General features: G+C 35.4%; 1 protein-coding gene across 1 annotated transcript in view; it reads right to left on the bottom strand.

Annotated features, from left to right (window-relative positions):
• LOC149575635 (uncharacterized) overlaps nt 1–13,046 on the bottom strand; it is an 86,571-nt gene that overhangs the window by 23,909 nt on the left and 49,616 nt on the right. The window contains exons 6-8 of the mRNA XM_089815401.1: nt 8,290–8,431; nt 8,094–8,174; nt 7,442–7,546 (exon numbers count right to left, since the gene is read on the bottom strand). Coding sequence (XP_089671527.1) covers nt 7,442–7,546; nt 8,094–8,174; nt 8,290–8,431 — 328 coding nt within the window. The remainder of the gene's footprint in view (nt 1–7,441; nt 7,547–8,093; nt 8,175–8,289; nt 8,432–13,046) is intronic.

The following is a 13,046-nucleotide window of genomic DNA, read 5'->3' as shown; positions in this document are numbered from 1 at the left end:
CTCCCCTCTAAAGATGGTTTAGTGGGAATGGAACATTGTTTATCATTTTCCCTCCCCACAATGTGAAGTTCCTACTCTAGATTTCCATGTGGCTACAAGAATGTTCTGGATCATCTCTTGATTAATTTAACTTTGCACGAGTCTTTGCAACAACTGCACCATTTTGTCAAAGTGGGGAGTTATGAATTCTTATTATTTCCAATGCCTCTAGACTATATCTTCAAATGTCATTCTAAGCTCATGTATTAGTCACATGCTTCCCTATCCTTCAAATGAAGAGCACTAAGTATGTAATTCACCAATTATAATCTTCTGATTAAGGAATATATTCTCACAGGTGTTATCAAAACTTGAATTATTTGATATCTTCCTTTTAACACCCACAATTTATGGTGACCCACTTCACGCAATTCATCATGAGTTGCCTTTGCATTATTGTAGGCGAGGATATCAATATGGATCACATTATATACCATGTCTAATCTAGTTTAATTCAATCTTTGTCTATTGTGTGTATTTGGCAGGTATTCCGGAACAACTCTATTATATTCCTGCGTACATATAGAATAATATACAAGGTCCATGATTGCACTATCGTGTGTGTCTGATGTTGTGGCAATTCAATCAACCTTGTACACTGGAATGCAAACATTACTAAACATGGGTTTGGATCATCAACATCTCTTCAAATGAGAATAATGTTAATCAATTGCTCCATGTGTTAGTCTTGATGTGAAGACATGGGCATTGAAATTTCCATTGCATGCCACCGTTTGTTCATAATGCTCGGTAGAATAGTTGTACTAGGAAGTTGTGTGGAGGGAAGGGCACAACTTTCTAATGCCTTCGGAGAAGGTAGCAGCCCTGTTTTTATTTTCATTGACAATCATTCAAACAGACAAAAATATTGATAACTTTCTACCCATGCAATGGGAGTAGCTTCCAATCCGTAGCGAAATCCTTATAACTAGTAGTCGCAGGCCTCGATTTAGCACATTTGAACATATTTAGCAGTCTCACTATCTAATAGAGGGTATTGATGGTGTTCAAGAAAAAATTTATTGTGTAAACAGGTTTTCGATGGTGTCGAAGCAAAGCTTCAACCCACAAGCAAAATATTGATAGTTTGACAAGCATGTGTAATGGCATTCCACTAGCTCTTAAAATGACTGCCTCTTATTTGTGTGAGCATGTCTCATCCTTCTTAGATATTTCTATTTGCCAACATTAATTGATATCTAATATATAGATTTCTAATCTATTGTCGTTAATGAATCTATGGCAAAGATATTGATTAATATAGTCAACTAGTTATAATTCTAGTCGATGCCTTTAGGATTGATAACATCCCTCATATGTGTAGATGCATAATACTCATCAGTTATATCTCCCTCCCTCTTCTTATCTAATTTGCTATCACTACCTCTTATGTCTTTGTTCCCTACTTGAGCTCAAACAATCTTGAACGGTCATTTTTGGAAGTTATGATGACCCAAATGTGCTTAAATCAGTCTTGATATTACAGCCAATCTGAAGTTCTCTATTGTTGTTTCTGATTTCAATCTAAATACCCAATGAGTTCTGATGTTCCTTCATTATATTTCAGTACTATTTCCTTCACTGATATGTGAATAAGAATAAATTGTTTGATTCTGCCCAATCTATGTATACAGTGAAGTATTACTTGATGTCATGTGTCATCTTTATAACCACTGTATTAAGATCATTTACATATCGGATGCTCTTTAAGAGCAACAATTACAACTTATTCAAGCTCCTTTCGAGCAATCACACTAGAGACAACAATTGGAAGACCAAGAGTCACAACTTAGAACTCCACAAAGATGTCCCTCTTGTGATTTGAACCAGGGTATCCACAATGAGAACTCATTGCTTCAACCGAGCTAAACCCCTTGGCCTCATCTTTATAACTATGATATATCTTACTGTTTAATATATATAATTCCCTACTCCAACAATCTATCTCTATTATAGATTGATTAAAATATATTCCTCCAAAGATCAATGTGTTTAGTGATCCCTTGAAGCTATTCTCTCAAACCTTCCAACGAGAATGATTTTCATGTATTATCAAGACTCCGGATTCTTGACTGATTCACTGGTTGTATCTGCTCATTCATGTTGAGTGTTATTGTTTATTCATTCATGGCTAAACTTCCCATTCTCTCTTATACCAAGGAAATGGTCATAACATTTGCTCAATGAAGCCATTTTAAAGGAACTAACTTGTAGTATTTGTAATCATTGTAGATAGTGTTGTGATCTTATATGCTAGCCATATTCTCACTCATGCCATTGACTAACAAAATGCCAGGCTAGAGAAATTATCTACTAACTGTCCATGTCAAAGTGCTAATTCGATGATTCCACTCTCCTCTTCTCCTACTCGGTGATTAGCTGAACATAGTTTATTGTCTCATGGCGCTCAAATGATTTTTAGATTATATCCTCTTATGGTGTTCCCTGTATCTTGAATCAGCATATGTTTACTGAGTTGGATTTCTTTTTTTTTAACAATGTCAGTCTTCTCTTCTTGCTCCCGTTATGATGATTCCTATTAATGACAACCATATTCTTTATTATCACTGGTAACAGCAGAAAAGTGCTCGATACATGTATTATAATTGTAGGTGCTGACTGTAGTTCTTAACTGATGTATAATCCCCATTTGATGACTGTATCCCGCCTCCTCTGTTCTTGTCTTCATTGATGCCTTTAGTCATCTACTCGTTGAATATGTCAAATCTGAATATCCTTCTTTGTCAGCTTGTGCCACATTGTTTTTGATTAAGTAAAATAGGTTTTGAAGGGTGCCTGAAACCCTGTACAAGTCTAAAGATTTTCGATAAGTGCATATACAAAAAGTACATCAAACCAACGCGATACTCATCACCCCCCAAACAGAGGGTAACCAAGGTGACAAAAATCCTATCACCAACCGAATGTAAAGATCCAGCAAGGAGGCAGAGCAAAATACATCACGTTTTGCCCTTTGCTTTAGAGCCTCCCTTGCATGATCGGAGATTCATTTCTAAAGGAGGAGCAGATGGCCTAGTTTTCTTTCTTTTTACCGCAGTCCAACCATCCTCCACCTTAGCTACCTCAGCAATCCAATCCCCTAAAGAAACAGAACAATGTAGCCCAGCGGAATTCGAAACAACAGCAATCTCCCTAGAAGTGTCCGTAGCCATCTGGCCCCCCACTGAACCAGGAGGAAAGTCTGATACAAGGGCGGGCACAGGAGAGGGTACAGGGTCCTGGTCCCCAACAGGACCAAGAGGGACATCCAGTACAGGGGCGAGAGAAGGAACGAGGGGAATAAACTCCTCTACCAAAAGATCATCGATAGAGGAATCATCCGCAAAGACAACCACTGAATCCAAAGGCGCATCCATGGACTTAACCATTGTGTAGTGTTCAGAAGAGGCCCCAAACCACCAAGAAGGTGGTCGCCTTGATTTAGACTTCCCAACAGCACAGCGAGCAGCAATGTGACCTGTCTTATGACATTTTCTACAACAAAAAGGGATACCTTCATAATCCAAAGTTAAGGTCCAAGAGCCTCGCGAGGATTCCAAACAAACCTTCTCAGGGAGGCCCTTAGAAATATCCATCTCAACAAGAAATTGAGCATACGTCGAATGGAGAATATCCCAAGTGTCTGAGTCCACATACAAAAAATCACCAATGGCATCCCCAATAGCTTCATTAACAAAATCTAGCCAGAGATGCATCGGGAGATTCGCGATCCAAACCTAGATAGGAACCCTGTTAAAGGATTCAGTAAGCAGATCGAAATCCATATGCCACGATTTGGCCATAAGTGGAAATCTATCCTCCCATGAAAAACTAGTATTGCACAAAATAGTCTTCATGTCTTCAATAGATTTAAACTTTACTATGAAAAATCCTTTAGCCATTGGAAAGATGTGTACTTCATGATCTAAGATTGGTTCCCAATGCTTAGAAATCCAAGCATGAAGATTAGCAAGAGAGGGCCAAAAACCTCGAAATCGAAAAATAGCAACAAAGGCAGAGAGGTCATCTGCTATACCAAAAATATCATTGACTGTATCAAAGTCCAAAAGTACCCTTTTAGGGTTTGAAACACTTACAGGGGAAACTTCACGGGGATGAGAAGGCTCGGAATGAGCAACTCAAACAACAACATGAAGACCCGCCTCGAATGCAACACATCGGCATAAGAGCAGGCCTACCCCCTGAAGGCATAGGAACTGACCCAGAGCTCATGCCACATTGTTAAAAACTTGGTCAGTCTCTAATTGAGAATAAATACCTGGAGGTTTGGATCTTTCCTCTAATGCCGATGAAGAGATTCCTGAGTTCTTTTCTTTTCTCCCCTCCATTATTGAATTTTATTTTTGGTGGTCTATTCTACTTGATTGATGCCTCCTTCCTAACTATAATGCTGATGACAATGATGCTTGTTTGTATATGGCAAAAGGTTTCCAACACTATAATTCCTTCCATATGACTCCCAACACTTCCTCCTGCTCTTTCGTGACTACTATCTGCTTGATATATTTTGTTGGAATCATATGCCTTTTTGTTTCTTCCATCTATCCAATTATTTGTCTTCATTTCTCATGGTACATTTGCAGTTTGGCTCTCATACCATGTTGCTGTTTAAAGATTGTATTCTGCAAATGTACTAACATTGTCATTGTTATAGGTGTGTTCCAAATGCAGATTTGAATCTCATATAAATATGATAGGAGACATGTCTCTATGGTTTAATCATCATTTGCTATATAATAATATATTAACAAAAATAATAATATGTATAATATATATATATATTGTTGAACATGGATAAGTAAATATAGGAAATGATGATTTACCAATAACAATAATGTATCTCAGATCGAATCAATCCAACTGAAGCTACAACGTTACCAGGTGTATTTCAATTTTGTATGTTACTATTTTAATATTGCATGCATATTGACAATGAATTCCAAATTATGGATGCATATTGAGAATTGAGTTCCACTGTTGAAATGTTGTATGTTAAGGTTCTATGATGTTTAAATGGCATGCTTTATCCATGTTTTCATGTTAATGTAATGTAAACATGCAAACTTCCCTAAATTTATCAAGTCATCCCCTTGCAGTCCCAGAAACTTGTCATTCATGTCACGGAAACTTGAGGTAACACTGCAGATACTGTATACATTTATATATGAAGCATATATTGAAGGCTAAATGTATGTTAAAATAAACAAAAGCTAATAAATGTAGATTACCACTTTAAAAGACATAAATAATTCCATGTAAAGCATTATATATAGTTTAACATTTTGTGCCTTTAAATTGTATGCATTTATATGGTAAAGCATATATTGAAGGTTAACTATTTGTTAAAAAAAAAATTTAAAAGTAAATAAATGTACATTAAAACTTTAAAGACAAATAAATTGTTACATGTAAAGCATTATATGTAATTAAAATTTGGTGCCTTTGAATTCATGTAATGCACAACATAAATGTGGTGGACATATAAGATGCTAAAAATAAAACAGGTGATGTTCTTATTAGTAATTACCATGAAAACAGTGATTTTAGTTTTTAAAGAAAAATGCAACACATAAAACTGCAACACTTACCCAAAAAGACAAGTCATACAAGATTAAAACCAACAGCAGCTGTAAAAGTTCTCAATTACTTATATTTTTTCAATTGAAAAAGCAGCATACAAACTTAAAACAGATTAGTTGCCAATAATAATAACACCATCATTTTAAGCAAGAGCCTACAACACAGCAGTAAACTGTGAGCCTCTTATTTGGAAGGTATTGGGTTCTTGTCCACTCGAGCTTAATAAATAATAATAACACATAATGATAATTAATCTTGCCTTTGACCTCTTACCAATCAAAAATAAATAAGACCATTATTTTTACACATCCACTGCATTCTTCTAAGCTTCCTATCTGCCATGATACCATTGGTAGGAAGAACAGAAGCAAAAGCTGGTGCCCAGTTTTCCAAGGGTTTGCCCTGAGGAATGAAGAGGCTCACCTGGATTCTGCCGGGCACACTACAGAGCTTAACCAGTTGAACCCAAGTGGACTCGGTAGAGACGTATCTCCACCCACAAGAGACTGCACCTAATAAACTAGACAAGTTCTAGTGGCTAGTCTAAGAAAACCACCAAAAAATGTCACGACCAAGAAAAGCATATATTGGAGATTTCTTGTAAGAAAAAGGAAAAGGAGAGAAACATAATAAAAAACCTTCAAATAAAACAATTTTAAGTATAAAACTGAAAAGATAAGAAATCAAGAAAGTGTGCTGGTCTCATTGATGGATCCCAAAGGCTCTCCTCGCCTCGATTGATCACTCAAAAATCAAGTGGAAGCCACCTCCAGAAGGCTGGTGGAAGTCATAATTTAACTGCATGTCTTAAAGCAATATGATCAAATTTACTGCCCATAAACTTAGACTTGGAGAGAACAACAATGCAAGGCTGAAACTCTGCACCTTGGATTAATACTTGTAAGAATTCCATCCTCAGCAACATGTGACGGTCATCAATCTTCACATATGAACAAATACTTGACAAATTTGAGGATCCTAAACATACTAAATAAGCTTGGGCAATACTAGACAGTCTCGCAACATTTTCCATTAATCAATTCTATAAATAAGAAAATAAGTTGGCCGATCAACTTTTAAATGAAGGCATCCAACTAGAAACTATAATCATAAAACTAATTTCGAGAGATGGCCAAATCTTCAAGCATATTAAGAAATGATTGCAAAGCTAAGAAAAATTAAATTCGTCATGACTGATAGCAGAGATAAGGCAACCATTAAAAATGATGGAAGTATTAACAACTGACACTGCTCACTCAACTCAAATATGATGGGGATTGAGGATCTCATCATATGCAAGCATTGTGTTTCTCACCCTGCTAGCTTTAAGACATGGATCCACTGTTACAGTTTTTTTTAGAGTGCAGTAAATGGCATTTATAAGAGAGATTACTGCAGAAAAAATTAAAAATAAAAATCTATCATGAGAATGAAGCCTTGTGGGCATATAGGAATTTCTAGGTCAGATTTTGTTGAAAGGGATAGCGGACATCGTGTCAACTCTAAATTTTATCTGGTAACATATTGAAATGCTGACAACTGAAAGACTAGGGAACTGAAAGAGTATGCATTAGTCAAACAGTCCATCATATAGGAATCCCCGGATACTTTAACAGTACATTAATAGTTGAACCCCATACGAATTCATGTCTCTTGCTTTTATTCCAGTAATGGTAGTTATTTGATAAATGTTCAGACATAAGTTCTTTCTTAAGTTCTCATTCTTAGTTGACTAGCATAATTTTTAAAAATAGGTATCATCCCACTACAAAAAGTTTGATTGCTAAAACAAATAAGATACCTGATTAACTTGATCCAGCTTACTTATGATGTTAAGCCGGACATCTGGAAATTCATCTTTTAGGAGTGCAAGAAATATCGGAAGTAATTGTTCAATTGTTGCCTCCTGCAAGCCGTAAAAAAGTGCACCGCATGAGAGAATGTCCAAAAGCAAAGCAGTGCACATCATCAATACCATAATAATATTAAAGAAATGAGTAATATATAACTGGGCAGTGCAAAACCACGAAAATGTAAAACATGACTAGGTCTAAATAATCCCTCGTGGTTAAATTTTCCAATGTATCTCTAGGTCAGAGCTGATAACCAATAAGATGGTCATATGGATTTCTGCCAGCACACAATTCTAACATGGAATAAGCACAGGTCCTTGGAAATAAGAAAACTGTGTAACCACTATCTAAATACTGCTGCGACAGAAAATTTATGGTCACTGGCTGCCATTGGCTAAAGTCGTCAAAGAACTCATTTTCCCATACTCACAGGACTGTGGCTCTATGGTGGACGAACAATAAGGTAACAAGAAATAACAAAACTTTGAAATTAATGTTGTTTACCACAACATACTAAAGCATACTATACAAAATGTTTTATAGCAATTAAAGAGCATGGAAAGATTAATATAAGATACCATCTACCACATCAAAGTTTACCTTCCCCAAAACAGGAGCCATGCCCATAATAACAGAAGCCAAGGCAGAACGGACATGCTGTGAAGAATCTGTTGACAAGTCCTGTCAAGACAAATCTAGCTTCATAAACAATTACAATATAAGTGAAACTGACAGTTAAAATACTTTGTGGTGTTAAAATTCTCTATAAATGTTTAAAACAAGCATATAGATTTACCTTCACACAAGGAAGTATGTGCTGGATTGCAAGCTGAGGATTCAATATTCTACAAAACTTGGTCACCTTTCCTGCAGCTGCAATACGTACTTCTGCTTCATTATCCCGTAACAGCCGAACGTATGCAGGCACCAAGTCCGCCCTTCATTTTATAAACAGGCCAAGTCAAATTAAGACAAATATCATTGTAATTTCAAACTGCAACCACACAGAAAATTAACTTTTGAAATCCCTCAATCTTATGCTCATCCATACCCCACAACTAGCCCCAGATTTCCTTTTAAAACTTCCCGCCATTAAATATTAACCTAAGAAGAAAGCATAGAAGATGGTGACTGAAGCATCCCCAAATAATAAGTGCACTGGTGTGTATAACTGGCATTATGGCATTTAATGCCAACACAAAATCTTCAGGTAATTGTCTACTACAAAAGGGTTCCTTAAAGATTCTTTCCCCATCCACCCCAAAATTGCAGAAAAATCAATAATGTTACCCTTTTTAGCAGCATTCTAGGGTTGGCCTCCTGTCCCCAATGTCCCTCATCCTTCTCAGGGACTTCAGGCCAGCCCCATTCTGCTCTTTCTTTTAACAACTTCCCAAGTAGATGATAATAATAATATTTTTTACAATTTCAGAGGTAGATGATACATATATTACATTATCTACTACATTTAAAATACAAAAATCTTTAAAAATAAAGCAGCGGTTCTAGAATAGAACCATGTTTTATTATTTCATTTTTTCAAATATATTTCTTATTTTAATTCTCTATAATTGCACAAGTAAGACTCACATGACACACAATTAAGCCAAAAGAAACAGCATTATCAACAACTACTGGATTATGTAGAGGAGATCAAACATTAAGAGAGTTATAACAATGCACTGTGTTCCGAGTTTGACTAGACATTCAGCTTTATAGAGCCCATCATAGCCATAGTCATGACTCATATTTACAAAAGAAAGACCACTCCTACATGAATCAATTATATTATAGGATCACTTTTCGCAATAAAAATTGGAAGAAAGCATGCAAGAGATGCCATGAAAGACGTTAAAAAGTAGAGGCATCTAGGTAACTTGACTAAACTATTTGCAAAGTTAGATAGTATTGAAGTGTAGATGATATAAGATGGGATTTAGCAGAAATTTCAATTATACCTCACATTGTATCCAAAAGGATTTTGGGATTCTTGTAGCTTCACAAGGCAACAGTGAACACAATTAGTTCCTCATCACAAATATGGCATGCCTTACATGATTGCCCCTGTGGTCAAGATGCTAAAAAACATATAAAATGTTGCTATAAGAGTCAATTTTATATGTATGCCCTCTAAATTACTGTTAAATGCACACAATTAAATGCAATGAGTTGGTAGCAAATCTGGTCAAAGAATCAGTGACTGCACAATTAATGATTCCTACTATGCAAGAATGCAAACTACAAAAGGATCGACCATTCTTTGGGATGTAGAGGCAATGCAAGCCAGCCAACTTGGATGCTTCTATTGCTACCATTGCCCCTCCTCCATTTTTAAATCTCAAATAGGCCAGGCAATAAAGAGCCACATGGTGCACCTAAGCACTGCAGCACTACCCCCATTACAACTAAAAATAATAACCTCTTGAATGTCGTTGATGCTCTCAAAGGAGAACAAGAACATGATTTGCTCTAGTTCTTGACTGATATATATTTTGAACTTGTTAATCATAACATACAATCCATGAACATCATGTGTAAGTTTGTTTTATGTCACGAGTTTCTTGTTTGTGTTTGTGTTTGTGTTTCAACTTTCAAATTCAAAATAATTTCTAATAATTAAATTCTAGAAATAAATGAAATTTTTAAATTAAAAAAAAAAATCTCTTGCAATTTTTTTTTTTTATACAGTTGAAAGCTATACAAAAAGATGTTCATGCTTATAAACCATTATTTGACTTAAAAACTATAATTATTTATAAAAATATTGTTGAGAATGTTAGCATTATAGTAAATTGAAGCAAAATAATATATGCTAATGTTGATATGAATCTAATTATGGAAGTTGATTTAATATGTTCACATAAAATTTATATATTACACATTATGGAAGTTGATTTAATATGTTCACATAAAATTTATATATTACACACGCGTGCGTGTGTGTGTAAAATCATCAACTTCTGTCTACAAAACAGTTAATATCGATCAAGTCATAATCGGGTGTGTTAGTTCTATTAAAAGAATACTGATTAGTATTGACTATCGGGTGATTTTTGAAACAATATAAATGAGACGACCACATAGGGTCATGACTCTACATGGCATGAGACACATAGGATCATGCCTCTACATGGCCATGCCTCAAGATATTCATATATGCCATGCACCAAACTGCAGTTCGATATCAGTGAGGACAAGTCAAATCTGTATTAGAACAGTCTGATTGAAGGTTTGCATTCATAATCAGAGTTACCTCAGTACAGTTTGAAGGGAGCTCTACACATATCAGAAGCATTGTTCATCAGTACAAAGAATATAAAAGAGTTGAAGTAACTCAGATCAGAATTAAGACACAGAAATTAATACTGCTCTATTTAGTGTAGCAGTCTGGAAATACAGTTTAGTTAGTCTCCACCAATAAAGATCCAATATATAACATGGTATCAGAGCCAGTTTGGTAGAGAGATTGCTAAACAAATTTCTTAAATTAAAAAGTGGCATCATGACAAACAATGTTAAGAGTCAAGGATAGGCTTGAAGGAGCAACGAACTTCTTCTCATGGAAAATTCGAATTACAACAATCCTCAAAGAATTAGAATTAGAATCATTCATTGAAACAGACATTTCAATACCTAAAGATGAGGTAGAAAAGGCCACTTGGAAAAGGCGAAATAACAAAGCCAGGAAGATCATTGTTGATTCAATAAAAGATCATATTCTTCCTTCCATATCAAACCTCGAGAAAGCATTTGAAGTATTTAAAACAATTAAGAATACATTTGAGATCAACAACTCAAGTAGATTGCTTTAATTAAAAAATCAACTTATGAATATAAAAATGAATAAAGGAGAGTCAATCTCATCCTACTTTGGAAGAATTTTCAAAATAAAAAATCAATTATCTTCTATTGGAAACAAAGTAGAAGATCAAGAATTATCCATAATAGCACTTAAGAGGATTACCTATATCTTGGGAAGCATTCATCCAAGTCGTCAGCAGACTGTCAACACCAGTTTTTGATCAACTTAAAAATGATTGCACCTCAAAAGAATCAAGACTAATATCTAGAGGGATCACTTAAAATCAAGAGGGAGAAAATCAAGCTCTTTTCTCAGTGTCTAAGAACAAAGGGAAGAAAAGAAAATTCAAAGGAAAGAAAAATGATAAACGAAAAGGAAACAATAATTACAAAAGAAATGACTTCTCCAAAGTTCAATGTTACAAGTGTGAGAAATTCAGACATACCTTTAGACTTTGTCCAGAAAGGAAAAAAATTCTAGCCTCCTTAGCTAAAACAAAAAAGGAAGAAAATTTATTATTCTACTCAGCTCTATCAAGTGAGATGAAATCCAACAAAAATATGTGGATAATAGACAGTGGTGCATCCCGTCACATAATAGGATTCAAAGATAAGTTTGAAACTTTTGGAATATACCACTGAAGGAGTCATTGTTGGAGATAACTCCACTTATCCAGTAAAAAGAATTGGGACTTGGTCTATACAACTAAAAACTAGGGTTACTCTAAACTTGAAAGATGTTCTTTTCGTACTTGACATAAAAACGAATCTAGTATCCATCTCTGGACTTGTTGATGAGGGGTATCAAGTCACCCTTAATAAAGTTTTGTACAAGCCTAAAAATACTAACCTCAAGAATTTTATCACCATAGGGACTTGAGATGGAACCCTATATAAACTGTGTGACATTCAAAAGCAATCCCTAAGTCCTGAAGTGACAAATCCTAATGAAATATAGCATAAAAGGCTCAAACATATTGGATTCAGTACACTACCAAATATAGAAAAAATCACCACTGGAACACCTAACTTAAATTCAAACCATATAGGTATTTGTAAAGGATGTGCTCTAGGAAAGAATGTAAAAAGACCTTTTCCTCCTATCGAACACAAGTCTAAATCAGTTCTGGAACTAGTCCACACTGATTTATGTGGACCTATGCCAACACTTTCTCTAGGAGGATTCTCATACTACATAATCTTATTGATGATTTTTCTAGGAAAACCTAGATCCGCTAGGATGCTAGCGGCCTAGTATTGATCTCCGTCAAACATTTACCAATGCTACCATACAACTACCCATCTACTTTACTCTCACTTAAACAACTTGAAATGAAACCAACTTTAACAACTTGAAAAGAAATCTAAGTAAGTGGAAGTAGAAAACATGCAATAACACCCAATGTTCTTAATCAACATGCCAATCGCAACAATGAAAAAGAGAACAATTTTGGTATTATCTTCGCAACAATTTCTCCGACCCCTTTACAAATGAGAGCAAATGGCCTTTTATAGGGGCCAAAAATACAACGGATGGTGGAGATCAAAACAAGATCAACAATCCAGATTGGATCCTCAAAACCCTAATTAGGGTTGCCACCCCATCGGCCAATGAGAAGCTGCCACCTCATCAATGGACCAATGAAAAAAGTGCAAAAAGTGGCAACCAATGAAAAGGCACCAAAATGGTGGCCAATCAAAAATAGACACTTGTCCTATTCTAGAAGAAAGGGAAATTGCCACTTGGGCTTA

Source organism: Cupressus sempervirens, chromosome 2 (genome assembly GCF_028749045.1).
Source record: "Cupressus sempervirens isolate cs-2001-9-10 chromosome 2, ASM2874904v1, whole genome shotgun sequence".
In the NCBI taxonomy this organism is placed as follows: Eukaryota; Viridiplantae; Streptophyta; class Pinopsida; order Cupressales; family Cupressaceae; genus Cupressus; species Cupressus sempervirens.
This window is presented reverse-complemented; position numbering and strand designations above follow the sequence as displayed.